We start from the raw sequence: 26,071 nt of genomic DNA, 5'->3' as shown, positions 1-26,071 counted from the left end.
AGAAAAGACAGGAGGAGGTTAGTCATGCATGTGTCCCTCGTAATGTCTGCGTCATGGGGGGGACAGTCATACCTGACACCCATGTCACTCACCAACCAGCCAGCTGTCCCCGTACACATTCTGGTCAAACTCCATTGGGATGTCGCTTTGGCGGTAGATGAAGCTGTCATGAGAGGATCCGGGGTGTTTGGCACGGACGTGCCATATGAGGCCATGGGCATCCACGATAACCTGGACATTGATAGAATGCCAGTGCTTCCGATTGCGGAATAGGTGCTCTGTGTCACGGGGGGGCTGTAGTGCCACATGGGTGCAATCAATTGCCCCGATGGTGCGTGGGAATCCTGCAATTTTGACAAAATCTGCCCTTGCCTTATTCCGCTGGACCTCCTGGGTGGGTCTGACGATTTGGTTGGACATGTGTCTCAGGATTGCGGGTACAACCTGGTGCACACATCTGCTCATGCTGGTTTGTGACATCCCAGCCACACCTCCACTTGTGCGCTGAAAAGATCCAGTGGCCAGGAAGTGGAGTGTTGCCAGGACCTTGATCAGTGGCTGCACTGCATGTGAGCGGTGTGTTGGGCTTGTAAGGTCATCCTGCAGGATTGTGGTTATTTCCTGGATGGCTTGAGTATTAAATCTGAAGAGGCGATACACCTCTGCTTCCCCGATGGCCAAGACGTCTAATGGCGTTCGGTAAAAACGCTGCCGTGCCCTCCTCCTTCTCCTTCTCATTCGAAGCGCCTGGGCGCACACTAGTTGTGCTATGACCATGCCTGCCCCTGGCATGTTGGCATACAGAAGTCTTGTCCTGCAAGTGTGGTTGCTGAGCTCGTCCGTAAGGGTGCTGCTAAAGCTGCTCTCCAGCTGACCTGCACACGTCTGGTGCAAAGTTGCCCCTGCTTTTATGAGGGGCAAGTTTACACCGGACGAACAGCTTACGCGCACCGCTCGTAGCCTGCGTCGGGCGGTCGTACGTTCGGGAATCTCGGTATATCCCTCATTTGCATATTTGATTATGAAATCAATGGGAGCGCTGGGCGTTCTCGGCGTAAATGTGCGCCTACGCTACGCCGGCGCACAAACGTTGCGCCGATCGAAACAAGACTAATTTCTGGCGTACCTGGTTCTGTGGGTACGGCGCACCGATACGACGGCGCATCTGTTCAATTGCGCCGCGCAAATCAAGGTGCCCCGGCATAACGCCTTTGAGAATCTGGGCCTCTGAGTGCAGGATAGACAGGACCATGCTGCCCATGAGGCCAAATGTGGCAGCCGCCCCAGACGGCGCTTATGTGGTGGGTGGCACTGGGGCTGAAGTGGCCACACTGGCCTCCATTGTCAGTGTATGGTCAGCACCCAGCGTCATTGATTGTTATAGTGCAGGTGCCCATCTGCACCATAACAATTAATGAAGCTGTGCAGCCCAGCTGCAGGCATCCTGGTAACCAGTGATGCTGTGTGGTCACCAGCTGCCTAACAACCAGCGATGCTGTGCATCCACCAATGTCTTACCAACCAATGATGTTGTGCGGCCCTCTGCATCCTAGCAGCCAATGATATTGTCCATCCCCCAGCTTCTTAGCAACCAATGATGCTGTGTGGCTGCTAGAGCCCTAGCAAGCAAAGATGCTGAGCAGCCACCAGCATCATAGAAACCTAGTATGCCACACAAGGCTTGCAGATCAAATGTGGCCCATCAGGCCTTGTCTCATGGTGAGGCATGGTGGGGACATATCTCCAGAATCTGAGAGACAGGGAGGTACTAGTGCCAGGCAGCACACCTCTAAGCCCTGCATTCTGTATATAGTGCACCACTGAATTCTGCACTCTTTATGTACCATCCTCCTGAACCCTGAACTCTGAGCATAGGACACCGCTGGAACCGCATTCTGTATATAGTGCACCCCACTCTCTGTACATAATGCATCCCTAAAGCCTGCACTCTGTACATAACTCACTCCTGAACCCTACACTCTGTACGTAATGCACTCCTGAACCCTGCACTCTGTACGTAACGCACACCTAAACCCTGCACTCTGTACGTAACGCACCCCTGAACCCTGCACTCTGTGCGCCGTATACTCCTGAACCCTGCACTCTGCATGTATCATCCTTCTGAACCCTACACTCTGTACATAGCACACTCCAGATACAACCGGCCCTTTGAGGGCAACCATACTTCTAATGTAGCCTATGATTAAATGGAGTTTGACATCCTTGTATTATGCTATGCTGCCATCCCTGGAAAGCATGGTAATGTCACTTCTTGCTAGCAGGCAACCAACTTTGGACACCTGCAGAACATTTAGATAAGATCCTCCTGTCCTAGTTAGGCTCTGTGGGATAATAATACATGCTTAAGGGGGTCCAATACACGTTGTGTAACAAGAATAACTGCATAGGCCTCGTGGGGGGAGGGTTGACATTTGAGGAACCCTTTGTAATAAATCAAGGCACTATTCTTCAAATTAATACACTTGGAATAGGGGAACAAAAGTGCTTGTAGACCTTAGGCCTCGTACACACGACCGAGTTTCTCAGCAAAAACCAGCAAGAAGCTTGCTGGGGTTTTTTTTTACCGAGGAAACCGGTCGTGTGTACACTTTTCGACGAGGAAACCGTCGAGGATCTCATTGGGCCAAAAAGAAAGCATGTCTTCTTTTTCCTCGACGGGAATGGGAAAATTTGGCTCGCCGAGATCCTCGGCGGCTTCACAAGGAACTCGACGAGCAAAACGATGTGTTTCGCCCGTCGAGTTCCTCGGACGTGTGTACGAGGCTTTAGATTATGTCCCTGGATAGGTGCACACTGGAGGAAGAAACCAATTCCAATCATCCTTTTTTACGATTATTGGTTTTACAGAGCTTGGAGTGGAATACCCCTTTATGAAGCAAAGGCACTTGATTTAAATTATCTATAGAGAGAAAATATAGACTGCCATCACTGACTCAATATCAGGAATTCAGACTCCACTTGCCACATAGAAACAACCAGGCAACTAGCATTTTCAGAATTAGGTCAGTAGCAGAAGCCTTCGCCCTTCTCTCAGTAAAGGTTTCCTTTAATCTGGAACAGCAAGATGGATCCTTTGTGACATAGCTGTGTCTAACGAGACATGAGAGGGGAGAACGGATTATAGCTGACAAAGCCGCGGAGCTGCTACAATTTGCATTGCGTTCAAATCTCCGTGTCTAATTGGTCACGAGTTACACCAGCCGCTCTCCAGAGACCCAAATTGGACATTTAGCTCTGTGAGACTTCCCATGTTTGTGAACATTAGGATTTTCACATTCTACAGGTGTCTGAGGAAGGAACATGAGGAAAAAAAAGATCCCATCTGAAAGTCAGCTGATGTGACCAAGGATCTTCAGCAGCGTGGTGCCACCCAAGGCAGCGCTTACTGCTAAATTCCAACCAAAACTTCAATTTTTAACCCGACACCGATATATTGAAATAGTGCACCCTCTGTCAGGTTTTATCATTGTTTAAGTCCCTGATGGAGAGATTTCTTACTCAATTCCTGGCATGCTGTAATTGGGACAGTAAGTTGGGGAAAATCTTGGCAACAAACGTTCAGGCACACTCAAAACAGCTAGGAGACCAAGCAGTAAAGCAATGACAACAATGGGTGGCGCCATCACAATTCAGTAGAATCTAAAGCATGTAATCAGCACACCTAAACAATCATCAAGAACAACTATATCGACAGCTCCAAAGCGTTATCGGTAGGCAGGGCTTTTTTTCGGCAGGAACGTGGGGGAACACAGTTCCGGCACCTCCAGCTCTGAATGTATGTAATGGCAAGGGGTGCTGGGGTTTACTAGAGGGTCTATTAATGCTGGCTGCTGGGGGATCAATTGTTGCTGGAGGGGATCTATTTTTACAGGGGGAGGGTCTATTGTTGCTGGGGAGGTCAGTTGTCACTAATAGGGGATCTATTGTTGCTGGAGAGGTCAGTAATCGCTAATAGGGGATCTATTGTTTCTGGGGGGGGGGGGCTTGTGTGCTACTAGGAGACAATGGTTGCTGGGAGACATCACCTGTTGAGGGAGGGATCTATTGTTGCTAGCTGTTCAGAGTCTATTGTTGCTGGGGCAGCTCCATTTTTTCTGGCTACAGGAGATCTATTTTACTTCCTATCATTAACAAATTACTTAGCACCACAAATTGATACTTGGTTCTGTATCCATTAATGAGAGGTATGCATACCTCCCAACATTTTGAGATGGGAATGAGGGACACCTACTAGCAAACGTATGTAGATATATGCCACACACCCTTAAAGGAGACATAACCAAAAAAAATGGATAATTAAATCCACAAGTGCTTTTTTTACCACTAATATTGTTTTATATTGGCTTTTAAAACTGACAAATGCAGCAATTTAAAATTTGGATGAAAGGTTTAGCACTGGGAAACACTTTTTGAAAGAGACAAAGTGCATTTTATATACAACTCTATAGATCAGACCAAAATGAGGGACAAATCGGGAGGATTGAGGGACAGAGGGACATTGCTCCAAATCAGGGACAGTTGGGAGCTATGGGTGGGTATGGGGGGGGGACCAAGTAATGGTGCTTGGAGGTGGGTAGGGAGTGGAACCAAAGAATGGTGCTCAGAGGTAGGTAGGGGGTGGAACCAACAAATGGTGCTCAGAGGTGGGTAGTGGGTGGAACCAAGGAATGGTTTTTGGAGGTGGGTAGGGAGTGGAATCAAGGATTGGTGCTCGGAGGTGGGTAGGGAGTGGAACCAAAAATTGGTGCTCAGAGGTGGGTAGGGGTGGAACCAAGGAATGGTGCTCACAGGTAGGTAGAGGGTGGAACCAAGGAATGGTGCTTAGAGGTGGGAAGGTGGTGGAACCAAGGAATGGTTCTCGGAGGTGAGTAGGGAGTGGAACCAAGGAATGGTGCTCGGAGTTGGGTAGGTAGTGGAACCAAAGAATGGTGCTCAAAGACATGCTGGTAGGTAAATTGGATCTCGTCCAAATTGGCCCAGTATATATGTATATATGTGTGTATGACTGTGTGTCCCTAGCGTGTCATGATCCTACGGGGTAAAAACGACCGCACCAGCCAAGCAGATACTGGCTGGAAAAAGCGCCCAGAGGCGATTCAGTTCGCATGCGTTGCGCTATACAAGTCATTCATTCATTCATTCATTCATTCAGAGGTAGGTAGGGGGTGAAACCAAGGAATGGTGCTCGGAGGTGGGTAGGTAGTGGAACCAAAGAATGGTGCTCAGAGGTGGGTAGGGTGTGGAACCAAGGAATGGTGCTCAGAGGTGGGTAGGGGGTGAAACCAAGGAATGGTGCTCAGAGGTGGGTAGGGGGTGGACCCAACAGGTGACTCGGAAGTAGGGAGTTCCTGCACCTATTCTCTGAGAAAAAAAAGGCCCTGTCTGTAGGTGATCAATAAAGTTGCCCTTGATGAACATCCAGGTATGCTCTTCAAGTGCTTGTTATCCTGAAACACACACAAAGCAATAAAAACATATTCTTGGAGTGGAGGATGGCTAGAACCCCATTGAGGAGATTGCCCTCGGTTTTTGTCCCTCAGACATTCTATGTGGCAGGTTTCCCCAGGACATGATCAGAACTGGACAGGGGTTGTAATCCCTCTTCACGCTATCCAAAATAAAGGTGTAACTGCTAAAGAAATGAATGTAAAAAAGATCCATAACTAGGCAAAAATTAGGAGCCTCGAGAGTGATTGATTATGTTAGAGAGTCATAGTCCTAAAGCTTTCACATTTAAAAGTCTTTTCGAGACTGGAGCAAGAAGGAGACCAACTACTTTAGCCTTCAAAGAGTGAGACACCGTGGATATCAGGAGTTAAAATGATACTCAAGCATATTTTTTCTTGTTTAAAATAAAAAAAGAGGTTATACAAAGCGGGAGCCTATCAGCAAGCCCCAGCCAATGATTCACAGCTGGGATGTGCTGATTGGCTGTGTACATTCATAGCCGAGAGCTCTGTCTTGACATTTAACACAGAGCTCTGTACATAGGGAACGATCTCTGTGTTTCTTATCTCTGCAAAGCAGGGGTGAGAAACTGAGGGATCATTAGTAAAAAGCAGCACTCTTTAAATCGCTGCCATTAGTCTAGTATTATTAGTATCATTTTTTTTTTAAATGTCAGTATCTATCCCGTAGTTTGTAGACACTATTAGGTAGATTCAGGTACCTATGCCTAACTTTGCGGCGGCGTAGCTTAAGGAATTTAAGCTACGCCGCCGTAAGTTAGCGAGGCAAGTACATGATTCACAATGTACTTGCCTGCTATCTTACGGCGGCGTAGCCTAAAGCGGGCGGGCGTAAGGGCGCCGAATTCAAATATGTGTAAGGGGGCGTGTTTTATGTTAATAAGGCTTGACATTTTTTTTTTTACTGCGCATGCGCCGGGCGCCTACATTTCCCAGTGTGCATTGCGGCTACGTCTGCCGCACGGGCCTATTGATTTCAACGTGGACGTAAACGACGTAAATCGCTATTCGCGGACAACTTACGCAAATGACGTAAAAATGTTGAATCTCGAAGCGGGAACGGCGGCCATACTTTAACATTGTTATTCCATCTAATAGATGGAATAACTTTAGGCCTGATAATGGCTTACAGAAACGGCGTAAATGTATTGCGGCGGCCGGGCGTACGTTCGTGAATCGGCGTATGTACTCATTTACATATTCTACGCCGACCGCAATGGAAGCGCTACCGAGCGGCCATCCAAAATATTGCAATCTAAGATAGGACGGCGCAAGCCGTCGTTTCTTAGATATGTTTAAGCGTATCTCTGTTTGAGCATACACTTAAACATAAGTCGGCGTAGATTCTACTGATAAGCCGGCCTAACTCTTACTGAATCTACCTATATAGCTTTCACGCAAACCAATCAATATAAGCAAATTGTTCCCTTTCATATCAAAAACATGTAGCAGAATATATTTTGGGCAAAAAAAAAAATTAAATTTTATTGGATAGGTTTTAAAGCAGAAAATAAAAAATATATATTTTTTCCCCAAAATGTTTGGTCTTCAGTTTATATTGGGGAAAAAAACCCAGTGGTGATCAAATACAACTAAAAGAAAGCTCTATTTGTGTGAAAAAAATATATATGTTGTTTACATACAGCGCTGCCAGTTAAAGCGGAGTTCCACCCTGAAAAAAATCTTTCCACCAAAAATCAAAAAAAAAATCAAATGAAAAAAAAAAATGTATACTTACCCTAAATAGCTGTTGCTATGCGGAAGTCCTGAATCTGCCTCTTCATCCTCCACGGTGGATTCTCTTCCTCCTCCTACACTCGGTTTCTTCCTGTGAATGGGGCGCGCTGCATTCTGGGAACTGTGTGTATCCCAGAAAGCAGGCGGCCCATTCACAAAGCGCCGCTCTGCTCGCACATGCGCAGTAGGAAATGGGCAGTGAAGCCGCACGGGCCTCACTGCCTGTTTCCCTTACAGTGGATGGCGGCGCCTGGAGCTGCCAGGATCGAGGATCGGCCTCGGCGGGAGCTGACATCGCTGGCGACTAGGACAGGTAAGGATCTTATTAAAAGTCAGCAGCTACAGTGTTAGCAGCTGCTGACTTTTATTTATTTTTTTTTTTTTACCGGACCTCTGCTTTAAATTAGAACAGTGCTGAATAAAAAAATGCCTGGTCATGAAGGGGGTAAACTCTTCTGGAGCTGAAGTGGTTAAAGAACACAATTCATAACAAAGCAATGTCATAGGTACTGACAAGGTAAATAGGGTCAGTCGCCATTTAAATTGTATGCCAGGCTTAGGGGTTTCTCCTATTTATTCTAAAAAAGTGAAATGCTAATTGTGAAGCAATTGTTAAATTTGGGCATTTTGTCTGTCTGCATTTTATAGAATAACTTAAAAATATAAAATAAAAGATCATCAAAACTGTGTTTTTTACAAAAAAAAAACAAAAAACAATAACAACTTGCTTATCATCTCAGATATATGACATATATATATATTTTTTTAACAATACATTTTGATTTGTTTATAATGTACATCATTACAAATATTCGATAACATAAGTTGGAACTATAAAATATTGGTCGTAGTTGTATCCAAGTTATTTTTTTTTTAAAGTTCCATTTGCACCTGATTGAATGTTCACCAAGAAATGAAAATTACCCATTTCATAAGTCAACCCTAAAGAATTTCTAGAGCTGAAGCCCCGATGCGTAGGTGTGAAGTGCTTACAGAGAAGAAGCCAAAGACTGGAAAACAATTTAAAGAGCAACACTGCCACCTGCTGTCAAGAATTGTTGTAGTATGTGCCGCAGAAAGAGCTCTATAAAATGTAGCAATCGGTAAAAACAAATACAGTAAAACCTTGGTTTGCAAGCATAATTCGTTCCAGAAACATGCTTGTAATCCAAAGCACTTGTATATCAAAGCATTTTTTTTTTTTACAGGGTATAAAAGAGAAGAGAGGCGCCTCTGAAGAGTTACTCGGCAAAAACCAACAAGAAACTTGCTGTTTTTTTTTTTTTTTTGCCGAGGAAACGGTCGTGTGTACACTTTTCGACGAGGAAACTGTCGAGGATCTCGCCGAGCCAAAAAGAGAGCATGTCTTCTTTTTCCTCGACGGCAATGGAGAAATTTGGCTCGCCGAGATCCTCGACAGCCTAACAAGGAACTCGACGAGGAAAACGATGTGTTTCGCCCGTCAAGTTCCTCGGTCGTGTGTATGAGGCCTGAGTGTAGCAATAAGTTGCTAAATGTACTTTCATTAAATGTAACCATATTGCTACACTTAGAGCAGGGGTGGGCAATTATTTTTTCGATGGGGCCACATGAGAAACTAAAAATATTTTGGAGGGCCGGGCCAAAAGGCTAAACTCAATACTGCATAAAATCAATTGTATTTCTTTATAAAAAGCAGTAAATATCATTGTTGGACAACTGGTACGAGTACTTGTTATAGACATTAGACAGGAGGGGGACAGAGGCTGGGGACATGACACAGGAGGGGGACAGAGGCTGGGGACATGACACAGGAGGGGGACAGAGGCTGGGGACATGGCACAGGAGGGGGACAGAGGCTGGGGACATGACACAGGAGGGGGACAAAGGCTGGGGACATGGCACAGGAGGGGGACAGAGGCTGGGGACATGACACAGGAGTGGGGCCAGAGGCTGGGGACATGACACAGGAGTGGGGCCAGAGGCTGGGGACATGACACAGGAGGGGGACAGAGGCTGGGGACATGACACAGGAGGGGGACAGAGGCTGGGGACATGACACAGGAGGGGGACAGAGGCTGGGGACATGGCACAGGAGGGGGACAGAGGCTGGGGACATGGCACTGGAGGGGGACAGAGACTACGGACATGACACAGGAGGGGGACAGAGGCTGGGGACATGACACAGGAGGGGGACAGAGGCTGGGGACATGGCACAGGAGGGGGACAGAGGCTGGGGACATGGCACAGGAGGGGGACAGAGGCTGGGGACATGACACAGGAGGGGGACAGAGGCTGGGGACATGACACAGGAGGGGGACAGAGGCTGGGGACATGACAGAGGAGGGGGACAGAGGCTGGGGACATGACACAGGAGGGGGACAGAGGCTGGTGACAGGCAGCCACTGTTTAATCAATAACAATTGACAACAGTGGCTGCATGCGATGTGGTCATGCGGCATTTAAAGGGTTAAATCAGGCGGTGAAGAGCGATCCACATTTTTTTGTGCTTTTCAGAGGCATTTTATATCAATGTATTGCCTCTTCCTCTTAATATAACCCAATAAATGCCGCATGACCACATCGCAGTGGTGTGCATGCCCCATGGACCTGCAATGCACACTATTGCAGCATGGTAGTGCGCCATTTAAAGGGTTAAATCAGGCGGTGAAGAGCGATCCACATTTTTTTTTTGCTTTTCAGAGGCATTTTATATCAATGTATTGCCTCTTCCTCTTAATATAGCCCAATAAATGCCGCATGACCACATCGCAGTGGTGTGCATTACATGCAGTTGTGAGCTGGTCACAGTGCAGCCACCATTCACTTTGCATTAGAGCCCCATGGACCTGCAATGCACACTATTGCAGCATGGTAGTGCGCCATTTAAAGGGTTAAATCAGTCGCAAGCCAGGCACATATCGCTTTTTCAATGTTGTGCCATTAGCTGTATAAGGCGGGCAATGAAGCAAGGAGAGACAATGGGCGGAGCTGGAGCGGAGTAAACTGGGAGGCTGGAGGGGCGGAGTTGCGATCGGCTAGAGAGGCAGAGCCGGGAGGAGATGGTCTGCATCAGGCTGGAGGGGCGGAGTTCCGATCGCAGCCGAAAGCCAGGGGAAACGGGTTTCCTTGGGGAAACCAACTTCGACACAACACCGGCCCTGCCTACTGTTATCACCGCGGCGACAGCGTTCGTTTGAACAGCTGTTTTCCCCGCCGCGCATAGACACTCCCCCTTGGACGGATCTGTCCAATCGCGAGCAAGGGGGAGTCACATAGACACTCCCCCTTGGACGGATCTGTCCAATAGCGAGCAAGGGGGAGTGTATGTGACTCCCCCTTGCTCGCGATTGGACAGATCCGTCCAAGGGGGAGTGTCTATGCGCAGCGGGGAAAACAGCTGTTCAAACGAACGCTGTCTGTAATGTTCCCCGCTGCGGTGATTAACGTGGCAGCGGCGGCGATTTCGGCGGCGGGGGGGGCCGGATTAAAAGGTCCGACGGGCCGTATACGGCCCGCGGGCCGTAGTTTGCCCAGGTCTGACTTAGAGGCTCCTCTCTTCTTTTTTATCCTCAGTTGTGACATGACGCTACTCTTATATCAAGACTTCGCTTGTATACCAAGACACATTTTATTAAAACATGTTGCTTGTCTTGCAAAACGCTCTCAAACCAAGTTACTCTCAAACCAAGGTTTTACTGTATCAGAACCTTACTTTAGGTATACACGGACCACTGACTCAGCATTATAAATGAATAGGATACTGCTGAATACTGAATCTACAATCCACATATTACTAGAAGGAAAAGCTGTAGAGCAACATTCATAGGTCATGTTCCCATAAAAGGTACAATATACAGCCAAAAGCGTTGGGACGTCCGACTATCACACCTATATAAGCCCATGGACATTCCATTCCCTGTTCTATTAACATAGCTATAACAGACTCCAAAGGTTTTCCACAAGATTTGGTGTGTCTCTGGGAATTTGCACCCATTCAGCCAAAAAAACAACTATGAGGTTGGGTACGGATAATGTTGGATGAGAAGACCTGGCTCACAATCAGCGGTATCCCAAAGGTGTTCAGTAGGGTTGAGGTCAAGGCTCTGTAAAGGAAACTCGAGTTCCCTCATACCAAACTGGTCAAGCCATGTCTTTATTGAGCTGGTTTTGTACACAGGGGCACAGTCACGCTGGAACCTAAAAGGGTCCTTCCCAAACTACTTCCATAAGGTTGCACCCATTCAGCCAAAAGAACAATTAATGACCAGGCGCTAGGTTTAAATTTAGTGGGTGTCTGAGCTGGTAGTAAGCTCAGACTCTGATGATTAAGGCTAAATCAGCCTCTGTTCCAGCTATAGTTGTGCTTGGAGGGTTTTCCCATTGTTTGCCTGTAAGTGGCGTTACCACCGCAGGCCAATGTTGGGACACAGGAAAGCCAGAGTGTATTGGGTGTCTTTCCCCGGGAACAGCCCGGTGAGAGTGGTCTCCCCACTGGACATGCTTGGGAAGGATACTTAAGGGGTAGACGCCATTTTCTTGGGTCCTTTTTGCCTTGTGGCCCTCGTGGCCCTCCTGGCTCGAGGCATGTGATGGTCCATTTTCAGCCCCGGGACCACGTTGGCCCGAGGCTGCAACTCCACCAGGTAGGCCCAGTCGTCTTGACTGCGGCCTGCACTTTGAAGGTGATCCTGTGCTGTCTGTCCTGCGAGAGGAAGCCACTCAATGGAGGAAACCAGGGGAGAACCTGTCTTGGAGAGGACCAAGCGGAAAGCTGATTATCTCCAGGGAGGCCTAGTAACTTTATTGGAGGATGCACCGTATGATATGATGCCTTACAGTGTTGCCGGGTTGGCTTAAAGGCTCTAAACTGTACGGCTGGAGATCCGGGTACTAAATCCTGTGACAGAGGATTCTGGAACAGTTTATTTCTACTTTCAAAGAAAAGTCTGTGGCAGAGACTGTATTCTATTCTTTTTGTTCGTCCATCATCCCGGCTGCGAGGCCAGTGAGAGAGGCCTATCCGGGTGAGCAATACCCACTCTGAGGAAAGTGGTGAGTTGACTTTTGAAACCATAGAATGTTCACCAGTGATGTGCGTCGTGTGCCTGAACCTTCCCCTAACCTCTACCTATACAAGTTTGTGTAAAAATAAAAACCTGACAGAAAAGGGATTTACAACTTGTGTGGACATTGAAGTTTCTTAGACTCTCATCTCATCCCCTAGACAACGAAGAGCGAGGTAACGTGCAAAGCCCAAAACTAAACCAGCAGCTCCTACGGGGGTAGTGCTACATGAGGTTGGGTACTGATGATGTTGTATGAGAAAACCTGGCTTGCAATAACTGTTCCAATTCATCCCAAAGGTGTTCAGTAGGGTTGAATTCAGAATCCTGTGCAGGACACTCGAGTTACTCCACACCAAACTGGTCAAATCACATCTTTATGAAACTGTCTTTGTGCACAGGGACACAGTCATGCTGAAACCCAATAGGGTCCTTCTCAAACTACTGCCATAAGGTTGTGTAGCGGATGGTTGCTACTAGTTAATAACATCCACCATATCACACTGCTGCTAGACCACCATCTATCACCTTAGAGACCATGAACAGTCATGTGCATTGTTTTGTTTTTGTTTATTGGGGGATATAACTTGGTTGGAGGAAAGGGAATATGGGATGCCCAAAGAACAAGATGCTTTGCCATCATATTTAAATAACTTGGTAAAATAGGTTGAGGCTTGAAGAACTGATGCACTCTAACATTTACATTCACTTCCCCTGCATAACCCATGCAGACTATTGTGTCTCCTCCTCTGCATAAACTCCTGCAGACTGTTGCTCCCAGGACTTCCCTCCTCCTGCACAAAACCTCCACTGCAAACTATTAGTGTTGACAAAGAAGCTGGTCCTGCCTTCCTCTGATGACTTCTGTGTTTACAGTGACAGAGCACCATTCAGGTGGCCCAGGGGCATAGCACTCCCTGCTACAGGAAACACAGAGGAGGTCAACTGCACCAGTTTCACCTCAGTAGGTCCTCAAGCAGCCCTCACCTCCAACCAGGACTGACGACTTTTCCTTGGTAAGTAATTGCTGCTCTTCCACAGCAGCACCTATCTCTACCACTCTGCACTGGGAAGGAGGAAGGGGAGCTCAGCACTGAGGGGGGATTGGGGGAGACCTCTGCACTGATGTGGATATTAGGGAGAGATTTCTGTACTGAAGGAGTATTAGAGAAAAGCTCTGTACTAGAGGATATTGAGGTGAGAGCTTTGTACTGAAGGGAGTATTGGAGGGAGGACGCTGTACTAGGGGGTATCGGGGAGACCTCTGTACTGAGGGATATTGAGGAGAGAGCGTTGTACTGAAGAAAGTATTGGAGGGAGGACAATGTACTAGGGGGTTTTAGGAAAGAGCCCTGTACTCAGGGTGTATTGGAGAGAGAGCCGTGTACTGAGGGGGGTATTAGAGAGAGACCCCCTGTACTGAGAGGGGTATTTGAGAGAGAGCCCTGTACTGAGGGGGTATTGGAGAGAGAGCCCTGTACTGAGGGGGTATTGGAGAGAGAGCCCTGTACTGAGGGGGGTATTGGAGAGAGAGCCCTGTACTGAGGGGGGTATTGGAGAGAGAGCCCTGTACTGAGGGGGTATTGGAGAGAGAGCCCTGTACTGAGGGGGGTATTGGAGAGAGAGCCCTGTACTGAGGGGGGTATTGGAGAGAGAGCCCTGTACTGAGGGGGGTATTGGAGAGAGAGCCCTGTACTGAGGGGGGTATTGGAGAGAGAGCCCTGTACTGAGGGGGGTATTGGGGGAGAGCCCTGTACTGAGGAGGTATTGGGGGAGAGCTTTGTACTGAGAGGAGTAATGAGGGAGAGCCCTGTACTGGGAGGAGGGGGTGGGGGGGTATTGAAGAGAGCTCTGTACTGGGAGGGGGGGGGCTCTGTAATGGGGGGAGCTCTGTAGTGGGGTAGCTCTGTAGTAGAGAAGTTGGGTAAAGTTACTGATCTGCATCCCCAAGTTCCGCTACAAATCGAAGGGAGAACGAAGATTTGCAGTCCAAGGACTACGGCTATGGAACGCTCTACCCACGGACATCCGCATGGAGAAAACCATCGGGCCTTCAGGATAAAACTTAAAGCGGGGGTTCGCCCTGTTAAAAAAAAAAAAAAAGTTTTTTTTTATTAGACCATTAAATTCGGCATCATAGCGCGAGCTACGGTATGCCGGTCTTACATTTTTTATGCCCGTACTCACTGCGGTATCGCTGATTGAAGAATCCGGGGAATGGGCGTTCCTATGGTGAGAGAAGGTGATTGACGGCCGGCCCTGGCACGTCACGCTTCTCCGGAAATAGCCGAAATAGGCTTGGCTATTCACGGCGCCTGCGCATAGCCTGTGCGCAGGCGTCGTGAATAGCCGAGACCTACTCCGGCTGTCTTCGGGGAGCGTGACGTGCCAGAGCCGGCCGTCAATCATCCTCCCTCTCCATAGGCACGCCCATTCCCCGCGGGAGTCGATTTCTTCAATCAGCGATACCACAGTGAGTACGGGGATTAAAAATTTAAGACCGGCATACCGTAGCTCGCGCTACGATGCCGAATTTAATGGTCTAATGATGGAAAGGAGGGTGAACTACCGCTTTAAGACCCACCTCTTCTGAAGGATTAGGATGTCACTGGATGCAAAGTGCCTTGAGGCGATTTAGTTCGCATTTGTAGCTCTATATAAGTTATTCACTCACTCACCTATCCCCTTAAAACAAAAAAGTCATGATTGTTAGTGTGATGTAAGAGTAGCCAGTCAACTGGGGTGGGTACATCAGAATACAGTTGACCTGGAGGGGATGGGGGGTGTAGGAAGTATGGGAAAAGCAAATTGTTGCTTGAAGCTTGAGCTATTGCACTCTGCAAACAAGTTGAGTACTTTTTTCAGCAAATAGATAAGAATCTGCAGGAAAACGTGAAAATGAACCAAGAGCATCTCCTACTGGCTACATACGAAAATAATAAATATTCACATTTAATATTTCACATTTGCTTATTTGATAGAAGATATATTTGAAGAAAATATATAATAGCATGATACATTCCATTTAAAAATCAAGAACACAGGGTTTATAAAGAACAGGTTGACTTGATTCAATAACACAGATCAAGTGAGGTCTTTTTCTGATGTAAGACTCATAATGTGTGTGTGATCAAGGCCACCTCTCGGGAACAATATTTCCACCACTGAGTCACTTGCACACAATAACACATCTGAATAGAAATGTAGGGAAAAGACCACCTACACAACTATTAACGCAAGAGCAAAGTGAAAAGAATTGGCAGCCAGCACTATCCAGAAGTGGAGGAACTAAAGGTCTCAGTTTACCGGTTCATCCAACTGTTCAGATTAACCCCACCGGATTAGAATAGACTTATAACAAGAACGGGCAGGATGTATCACAGAAGATCAGTGAAGATTTCGTCATTTCTTTTTCTCTTTATTGTTTTCCAATTTCTTTTCTTTTTAAAAAATTGTAGAATTACATACAAATAATATGAATTATCTAGTGCAGTTATATTAATATATATGAATAAACATACATTGTGTACATACAGGGCCAGATTCATGTACAATGGTGCAGATTTGCACCGGCGTGGTGCATCATTTTTAGACTACACCGGTCCAGCGCGGAGCGGCAGTTAGGTGATTCAAGAAACTTTTTTTGTCTACGATGCCCCAGCGGGGCGGATTTTAGACGGCGTAAGGCGGGGTAAGGCCAAATGGGAGTCACCCTATGCTAATGAAGTGCCGACCGTGGCGCAGGGGTCACGCCGGGGCGCATCTTAGACCGCACATGCTCAGTGACATCCAGGGGTAAATGCCCCAATCTGCACATGCTCAGAACTGCGCCCTGGCGTGACCCCTGAGCTACGCCGGCCCACTACCAACGCCCAGTCCATAAATCAGCCCAGACTTCCGCCCTGCAGGTGCAAATGTAATGAAGCTTTTTTTTTCCAAGCTAGGTCGTTTGCATTGTGGTGGGGCAGTTATGGCTGATGAGGAATCCTCAGGTGGGCGGATGACCAATTTCAGCCCAGAGGAGAGGGCTGTAATTATTGAGGGCCTCTCCCAACATGGGGACCGCCTCTATGGGCCACAGAGTGGCTGCCCCTGGCATGTTGGCACACAGATGTGTTGTCCAGCAAGTGTTGTTGCTCAGGTCGTGTGTAACGCTGCTGCTTTAGCTGCTCTCCAGCTGACCTGTGCAAGTCTGGTGCAAAGCTACCCCTGCTTTTATGAGGGGTAAATTGGCGCCGGAATTTTCTCTTCCGCTCACCGGGAGTAGCCTGCGCCGGACAAGCTTAAGTTGATGAATCGGCCCAAAAACCTAATTTGCATATTTAAAACACAAAAACCATGGCCGCGCCAGATCCGACCAGCGTAAATCTGCACCAACGCCGCCCCGGCGTGGAAATGTTACACCGAGGCGATGAAGTCTATTTGGAGGCGTAATCTGGTTCTCTGGGTACGGCGCAGCGATCCGCCGGTGCAAATCTGCACTTACGCCGCGCATCTCCCAAAAAAACGGTGTAAGTGCTTCATGAATCTGCCCCACAGTGTATTAACATATCCTATCCCCCCCCCCCTATAAATGCTGTGACATATTATTGTTTTTACTGCCCCAAAGTAGGAGCAGGTATCTTAGTCTAGGTTATCCTTTAGTTAGGTAAGCATAAAGAGAGGCAGTTAAAGAGGAAAAGGAGAGGAAAAAACCAAAGATCATAGAAAGGAACCAAACCAGACCAGATCAAAAGAAAAAAGAGGTGAAAATTCAGTCCTCCTTGTCATTAGTCTCTAATTGTAGGGAAGATTGTCGGCATCCAAGGTATAGGGGGTTTCAAACCCCCTATAAAAGCTATCTTTACAAAGGGAATCCCATTTCCCTCAACCAAGGCCCCCACATTCTTGTGAATTTATTATAATTTCCTTGTTTAATAAAGGCCACCCTCTCGCACCAGATCAAAGCGTTGATCGTTTCAACCCAATTCTCATCAGATGGAGGAACATGCGCTTGCCATCTCTGTGCTATTAACTTCCGAGCTTGGAATAGGCACCTCAGCACACTTTCCAAAGCTCCAGTGGGGACTCTATGATCTTCCATACCCCCTAACAGGCAAGTTCTAGCCTCTGGCTCTAGAGAGGTCTTAAATATTTTGTTGAGACTATTTATCACTTCTGTCCAATATCTGAAGAGCTTAGGGCATCTCCAGAACATATGAACAAGGTCCCCTGTTGTCTTACACCTGGGGCTTTCGTCACTTTGGTTCCAACTAGGGCTGTGCGTTAAACGCGATATTAACGGCGTTAACGCAAACCCATGTTAACGCCGTCAATATTTTTATCGCGCGAGTAACGCGGGAGCGCTCGGGGTGGACGTGCAGAGTGTGCAGCGGCGCGGCGCGGCTTACCTTCTCGCTGGATTCACAGGCAAGTTACTCACCTTGTCCCTGGATCCAGCGATGCCACCCCGCTGTGTGATCGGCGATGCCACCCCGCTGTGTGATCGAGCGGGTCCTCCTCGCTCGGCGGGTCCTCCTCGCTCGGCGGGTCCTCCTCGCTCGGCAGGTCCTCCTCGCTCGATTCACAGTGTCTGTGTGCCGCCGATCTCCGTTCCCTGCGACGTTACGACGCACGGGAGCGGAGAACGGCGCCAAATTCAAAAAAGTAAACAAACACAATACACACAGTATACTGTAATCTTACAGATTACAGTACTGTATGTAAAAAATACACACCCCCTTGTCCCTAGTGGTCTGCCCAGTGTCCTACATGTACTTTTATAAAATAAAAACTATTCTTTCTGCCTGAAAACTGTAGATTGTCCAAAAGTGTCCCTTTATGTCAAAAATGGTTTTAGATCAGCTAGAAAACAGCGATCATAAATTATAATCACTTGCAGAATTGTGCAATATTTGTGGGGAAATTCGTCATAAATTAGATAGATTAATCGTTTTGATGAGGTTACCCTCATACATATGTAATAGCCGTGTTATTCCCCGGTTCTCCCAAATTTGAGGTATTTCTATATCTTTGAGTTCTGTTAAATTCTTATTGTTCCACAGGGGAACAAACTCAGTTACCCCGGTATATCCCAGCAAAGCTTTCATGGTCTGCCACACTTTGTTAATTAGCTTTGTAGTCGGGCATTGGTGGGAAAATGAGTTTGCCTCCAGGGCTTCTATTAGAATTTTATGTGGGGCCCCTGTTAACATTAATCTAAAGCCAATGTCATTTTTTAAGTTACCAGTGCATTTTTATAGCACTGTTCGCTGTAAAAATGACAATGATCCCAAAATAGTGTCAAAAGTGTCCGATGTGTCCGCCATAATGTCGCAGTCACGATAAAAATCGCTGAACGCCACCATTACTAGAAAAAAATAATAATAAAAATGCCATAAAACTACCCCTAATTTGGTAGACGCTATACATTTTGGGCAAACCAATGAATATACGCTTATTGTGATTTTTTTTACCAAAAATATGTAGAAGAATACGTATCGGACTAAACTGAGGAAAAAGAATGTTTTTTTTAGATAATTTTGGGGGATATTTTTTATAGCAAAAAGTAAAAAATATTGAATTTTTTCAAAATTGTCGCTCTATTTTTGTTTATAGCGCAAAAAATAAAAACCGCAGAGGTGATCAAATACCACCCAAAGAAAGCTCCAATTGTGGGGGAAAAAGGACGTCAGTATTGTTTGGGAGCCACGTTGCAGGACCGCGCAATTGTCAGTTAAAGCGACGCAGTGCCGAATCACAAAAAGTGGCCCGATCTTTAAGCTGCATAATGGTCTGGGGCTTAAAGCGGGGGTTCACCCGAAAAAAATGTTTTAACATTAGATTGAGTCTAATTGTGGGAAGCACAATCGGGTGTTTTTTTTTTAATCAATGCAGTACATACCTTTTTAGAGATAGATGTTCTCCGCGGCTTCCGGGTATGATCTTCGGGACTGGGCGTTCCTATTTGATTGACAGGCTTCCGACTGTCGCATACAGCGCGTCACGAGTTGCCGAAAGAAGCCGAACGTCGGTGCGGCTCTATATGGCGCCTGCGCACCGACGTTCGGCTACTTTCGGCAACTCGTGACGCGCTGTATGCGATGGTCGGAAGCCTGTTAATCAAATAGGAACGCCCAGTCCTGCAGTCCATACCCGGAAGCGGCGGAGAACATCTATCTCTAAAAAGGTAAGTACTGCATTGATTTTAAAAAAAAAACACCCGATTGTGCTTCCCACAATTAGCCTCAATCTAGTGTTAAAAATTAGTTTTTTGGGTGAACCCCCGCTTTAAGGTGAAAAATGATATCTTTTAGGTTCACTTTGATTTTACCATTTCTTCTAAAGAAACAAACATACGCAGGTATTAAAGTATTGGTACTTACCGTAGGGTAGGGGTGTGAGCAGAACACTGTGTACTTTCGGATTATTCCGTTTAGTTTTAAAGGGGGGAGCCACGATACATAAACTATGGAAGCGGAGGCTGCGGCAGCTTTAACACCAGCAGTGGGACCTGGAACTAGAACCGAGAAAGAAGGTTAATAAATGGTTACAAACAAAACATCACCCGAGACTCGACCTACATACTGACATCATGTAATAAGTCATAGCAGTTAGTAAAAAAAATACTTATTTCGCTGGTTTAACTGATCTATCCATTTCTTATGATCCCCAGTTGGCTGCGACAGTCCACACGATGCTTTTAGCATTATGAAATAGGCCCCAGAAGATCTGATGGACTGAGGCCTCGTACACACGACCGAGGAACTCGACGGGCGAAACACATCATTTTGTTTGTCGAGTTCCTTGTTAGGCTGTTGAGGAACTCGACGTGCCAATTTTCTCCATTCCCCTCGAGCAAAAAGAGAACATGCTCTCTTTTTGGCTCGACGAGATCCTCGACAGTTTCCTCGTCGAAAAATGTGGACACGACCGGTTTCCTGCACAAAAAAAAAAAAGCACGTTTCTTGCTGGTTTTTGCCGAGAAACTCGATCGTGTGTACGAGGCATGAGAGTACACTAATATGACCCTTCCAAGGCATAATGGTTCAATGGTTATCTTTAATATTTGTTGCGAAATTTACTGACCAAGTGCATTTTTTGCTGGAGATGCACTTTATTCTTATCATACACCTCTCCGTAGGTGAAGACTACAAAAATACCCATAGTAGATAAATAAAGTATCAGCCAAGGATACGGGGAGCAAGGCAACACATGCCAATAAATTAGAAACTATATGGAAAAATGCAAATGGGGACTTTTGGGGTGCCAGACCAAGATACAGTGGAACCTTGGATTACGAGCATAATCCGTACCAGGTAAATGCTTGTAATCCAAAGCACTCGCATTTCAAAGCGAGTTTCCCCATAGGAGTCAATGGAAACAAAGATAATTTGTTCCGCATTGACTTCTATGGCATGCAATACCGCATGTGGCCAGAGGTTGGGTGGGGCGCTGGAAAAGCCTCTGAAATACCCGGGGACGAAGTGATTCAGAGCATTTCCAAACGGCTCCGAACTGTTCCGAGTGTCAACAGCACCCCCGCACCTCAGTCAGGCTTTAAATAAAAATGCTTCTTGTCTTTTAAAACGCTTGTTAACCACGTTACTTGTTAACCACGTTACTTGTAAACCGAGGTGCCACTGTAATGCACTACAACATATTTTAAAATAACACATTTTATTCAATACATTAAAAATAAATTATAATCTTCTTTAAAAGCTGCCATCTAGATAAAGGAAGGCCCGTAGACGTGGTGTATCTGGATTTTTCAAAAGCATTTGACACAGTTCCCCATAAATGTTCACAGTACAAAGTGAGGTCCGTTGGCATGGACTATAGGGTGAGTACATGGATTGAAAACTGGCTACAAGGGCGAGTTCAGAGGATGGTGATAAATGGGGAGTACTTGGAATGGTCAGGGGTGAGTAGTGGGGTCCCCCAGGGTTCTGTGCTGGGATCAATACTATTTAATTTGTTTATAAACGACCTGGAGGATGGGGTAAGCAGCTCAAGCTCTGTATTTGCAGATGACACTAAGCTAAGCAGGGCAATAACTTCTCTGCAGGATGTGGAAACCTTGCAAGAAGATCTGATTTAAAATGATGCATTCGGGTGGCAAAAATACAAATGCAATCTATACACTGGGAGAAGAACCTCTGGGGGAATCTAGGATGGAAAGGAACCTGGGGGCCTTAGTAGATGATAGGCTCAGCAATGGCATGCAATGCCAAGCTGCTGCTGACAAAGCAAACAGACTATTGGCATGCATCTGTAGCACTACCCCTGAAAAAGGCTGCTGGTTTGTTTTGGGTGGCATGTTACCTTGTGGCTCCTCTGCCCTCTAAGGGTGTATGGTGGATGTAGCATTAACGGAATGTCCACGACAGGTGTCTTTTTCTGTGCTCTTTATTACCCAGCCGGGTAAAAACAATAAAACTTTGTGGTTTATCAAACAGTCCTGCTTCCAACAACACTTAAGCCTTGTACACACGACCGAGGAACTCGACGGGCGAAACACATCGTTTTCCTCGTCGAGTTCCTTGTTAGGCTGTCGAGGAACTCGACAAGCCAATTTTCTCCATTCCCGTCAAGGAAATAGAGAACTTGCTCTCTTTTTGGCTCGTCGAGTTTCTCGACAGTTTCCTCGACGAAAATGTACACACGACCGGTTTCCTCGGCAAAAAAGTATCTTTTTGCCGAGAAACTCGGTCGTGTGTACGAGGCCTGAGTCTTCTTCGCCACTCCAGCCGGAATGGGCATAGTGTACCTGGACATGGCTCTCTCACTGACCTGGCAACCAGAGTATCACTCGGAACTTGGAGAAAAAGTCTCTGCCACAGACCCTCCTTAGGATTGAGGTAGCGGAGGTAATCCTCCTTAATAGGCTTTGGCCTGGATCTCCTTCAGGTAGTTTACAGGTGACCGACTGACAGGTGACCAACGTCCAGTCTTTCAGTGTTTGGTTCCCTTGATCCCTGGTGGATTGTCGAGACCCTATTGGATTGCCAGCCTCTCTTGGCTCTCCTCAGATGGACTCCCCACCGAACAGCTTCCTCTCACTGGGAACTCGCTTGGGATCTTCTCAGGATTTGGGGACCCAGTCGATTACTGGGGCTCCGCCACAGCTTTAAATGTTCCGGACCTACATGGTCCCGGAACCAGGAACACCAGAAATAAAACAATAACTCTCCCGATCTACAAGACTCTGGTCCGGCCGCACCTGGAGTGTGCTGTCCTGTTCTGGGCACCAGTCCTCAGGAAGGATGTACTGGAAATGGAGCGAGTACAAAGAAGGGCAACAAAGCTAATAAAGGGTCTGGAGGATATTCGTTATGAGGAAAGGTTGCGAGCACTGAACTTATTCTCTCTGGAGAAGAGACGCTTGAGAGGGGATAGGATTACAATTTACAAATATCGTACTGGTGACCCTACAATAGGGATAAAACTTTTCCGTAGAAGGGAGTTTAATAAGACACATGGCCACTCATTAAAATTAGAAGAGAAGAGGAAAACCCCCAAAAAATCTATAAAATAAGCCTTTAGTGAGATGATTATTTCAAATGTAACTGTTAAAAATGTTAAAGCACCGGATATAAAAATAGCAAGTACATTATGCTTTTGTTGATTGAGCTCAATGGCTGCCTTGAAGAATGTTTAACTCACATTAAAGGTTTCCGGAAAATTAAATCTAACATGGATTATTTTAAGACTAGCTATGCCATGGAACCGTCACTATAGTACAGTTTGTTGCATGGTGACCAGCTGATGCCCTCTGGTGGACAGTTTAAATAATGCCTGTTGTACAGAAATAGAAAGAGAATTGTATCTAGGCCTTGACTGGTGTAATAACAAAGGGAGATTAAATAAAAGCACCTTTGGATACATTATTCTAAGGCCATACCTCCCAAATTTTTGAGATGGGAACATGGGACACCTATTAGCAAAATTATGTAGGCATAACCACTTGCCGACCGCCAAACAACGATATACGTCGGCACGATGGCACGGACCAGATAGGAGTGTATGAAAATGAAAAATGAATTAAAACAAAAACCTCTAAATTAGGAAACTTCCCAGTGGAATGTTTTTTTTTTGTTCAGCGTCTGCACCTCTAGCAAAGATCTTTACAAAGGAGGTCTACAGATTGGCACACTGGAAGCTGCCCACAGTCCATACAGAGTGACATCTGTCTGGGCAAAACACATGCTGTAGGTAGCCAGCATTGCCAGCTGTGACTCTTACCATCTTCTTTGGTTCTGACGAATATTTGCTCGCTGCGCACACCATCTCCAGCCCGTGTAAAGGCCAGCACCTGGATACTGTAGTTTGTGTATTTCTCCAGACCATCCAGCTCCAGTAATGGCTGAGTTGTGGTTACATTTTTTATTTCACCGAGCTCTAAAAAAAAAAAAAAGACAACAGAACCAATTCAGCACAAAAAAAATATATATATAAAAAATGAACGAAAATGATATTATTCTTTCAGGAAAATTAAGGACCTTTTCATGTTTTAATTCTTACCTGTATGTCTATAGAATTTTTAATTTAACTAAACATTTTATTTCATTTGACTGGGGATTACTTGACCGCAAACTGAAAAACAATAGATTACTCCTTAAAATGGGGCATCTTCTTGAAGTGTTTCCAAAACCTATCCTTAGGGTCCACTAACAACGTATGTCAGTTTACAATGTTTTCCAGACAACCTCACATATATCTGCATTATGTTTGTGGGGATCCAAAAAAACATTACTGGAGGGACCCCTTGACAGGGTGGAAAACCACTGGGTCAGAAGACCAAGGGTCGTCCCAAACCACCAGGGATTCAAAAATAAGTTTACAGTCTAAGGGCCAGATTCACGTACCTGCGCGCATTTTTCCGTCCGGCGTAGCGTATCTCAGATACACTACGCCGCCGTAACTTTCAGCGTATTTTCCGTATCCTGAAAGAATTTGCGCCGAACGTCGGTTCTGCGTAACCATAGTTACGCAGCGCAATTGCTTGCGCCGGCGTTACGAATGCTCCTGATTAAGGAACATCGTAACGCCGACTGCAGCCTAAAATCTGCGTGGCATAAGGCTCTTATGCCACGCAGATTTTAGGCTGCATTCTTGCGATGACCGCTAGGGGGCGCTCCCATTGTGCTCAGTGTATAGTATGCAAATTGCATACTAACACCGATTCACAAAGTTGCGCGAGTCCTGCGTACGCAAGTTACGGAGTTTCCGTACGGCGTCTTTAGCGTAAGGCTGCCCCTTCTAATAGTAGGGGCAGCCAATGCTAAAGTATACCCGCCGTTCCCGCTTCGTGAAATTTGAATTTCACGCCGTTTGCGTAAGTGATTCGTGAATGGCGCTGGGCGCCATTCACGTTCACTTTGAAGCAAATGACGTCCTTGCGACGTCATTTGCCGCAATGCACGTCGGGAAAGTTTCCCGACGGCGCATGCGCTTTACGATCGGCGCGGGAACGCGCCTAATTTAAATTATTCCCGCCCCCTGCGGGATCATTTAAATTGCGCGCGCTTACGCCGGGCAATTTTGCCGGCGCGCCCTCGCAATTTACGGAGCTACTGCTCCGTGAATCGAGGGCAGCGGCGCAAATTTGCGGGGGCGCAGGGCAAAATCGTTGCCCTGTGCCTCCGTAATTTATGCGCAATTCTTACTGAATCTAGGCCCCTGTCACTTAAGCCACATACACACTATCAGTTTTCCTGCAGGTTTTTCTCTTCCGGTTTACCAAAACCATGTAGTGCAAGGGCCTGCCTGATTGCATTACAAATTGAAACTATTGAGGTTTGACCTCATATTAGATGGTTTTGGTAAACCTGAAGACAAAAACCTGCAGGAAAACTGATAGTGTGTATGGGGCTTAACTTATGAATATTGCAGGTAAAAGTACAGAAAAGTCAAGTATTTTATATGCTTCTCTACAGTATTTTTTTAAACATTTTACTGACTTGCAACATGCCTCAGGAGAGTAAATTCCCTAGCACAGCCCCCCTTCCCATCCTCTCTCTTCCCCTATTACTTTTATGTAGTTGCTGGGGGAGAAGTGAAGGTCAATTCTATAGCGTGTCACTTGAGTGAGAGCTTCGAGTCTGCTGGGGCTGCTGACATCACATCCAAGATGGCAACACCCAGCAGCAGTCTCAGGCCTCGTACATACGACCGAGTTTCTCGGCAAAAACCAGCAAGAAACTTGCTGGGATTTTTTTTTTGCCGAGGAAACCGGTCGTGTGCAAATTTTTCGACGAGGAAACTGTCGAGGATCCCGTCGAGCCAAAAAGAGAGCATGTCTTCTTTTTCCTCTACGGGAATGCGGAAACTTGCCTTGTCGAGTTCCTCGACAGCCTAACAAGGAACTCGACGAGGAAAACAATGTGTTTCGCCCATCGAGTTCCTCGGTCTGGAATGCACTAAATGCATATTCAGTACTATGGGAAGAAATGGATGGCCTGGTGACACAGTGACTTTTATGAAGTTTAAGAGGCAGGAGTGTTCTGGCTCACCAACACAAATTTAGAATTTTCTCACCTCCATCTAGAAGATTTGCCCAGAAGATAACCCTGAACCCCTGGAGGATGCCATTGAGGGCGTCTTTGGGAGGAGTAGACCAAGAGATGGTTATTGTCTCTGGTGTGGTTGCAGCAGCCTGGACATTCTCTGGAGGGCGGCTGGGTACTGGAAGAACATGCATAATAATCATTGTTAGACGATTCACAGATCGTAGAGGGAGAACAAGTTACTAACATTTATGGTCTAATAAAAAATTAAAATAAATTGACTTTTCCCCTTTGAAGAAAAAGCCTTTGCTGG

At 46.4% G+C, this 26,071-nt stretch overlaps 1 protein-coding gene across 3 annotated transcripts in view; it reads right to left on the bottom strand.

Annotated features, from left to right (window-relative positions):
• Window positions 1-26,071, bottom strand: part of DSCAM (DS cell adhesion molecule) — a 712,133-nt gene that overhangs the window by 267,111 nt on the left and 418,951 nt on the right. For all 3 annotated transcript variants that reach the window (XM_040338983.1, XM_040338982.1, XM_040338984.1), the window contains exons 18-20: window positions 25,790-25,936; window positions 23,495-23,650; window positions 19,636-19,769 (exon numbers count right to left, since the gene is read on the bottom strand). In XM_040338983.1, coding sequence (XP_040194917.1) covers window positions 19,636-19,769; window positions 23,495-23,650; window positions 25,790-25,936 — 437 coding nt within the window. The remainder of the gene's footprint in view (window positions 1-19,635; window positions 19,770-23,494; window positions 23,651-25,789; window positions 25,937-26,071) is intronic.

The sequence above is a fragment of the Rana temporaria genome, chromosome 2, assembly GCF_905171775.1.
Source record: "Rana temporaria chromosome 2, aRanTem1.1, whole genome shotgun sequence".
In the NCBI taxonomy this organism is placed as follows: Eukaryota; Metazoa; Chordata; class Amphibia; order Anura; family Ranidae; genus Rana; species Rana temporaria.
This window is presented reverse-complemented; position numbering and strand designations above follow the sequence as displayed.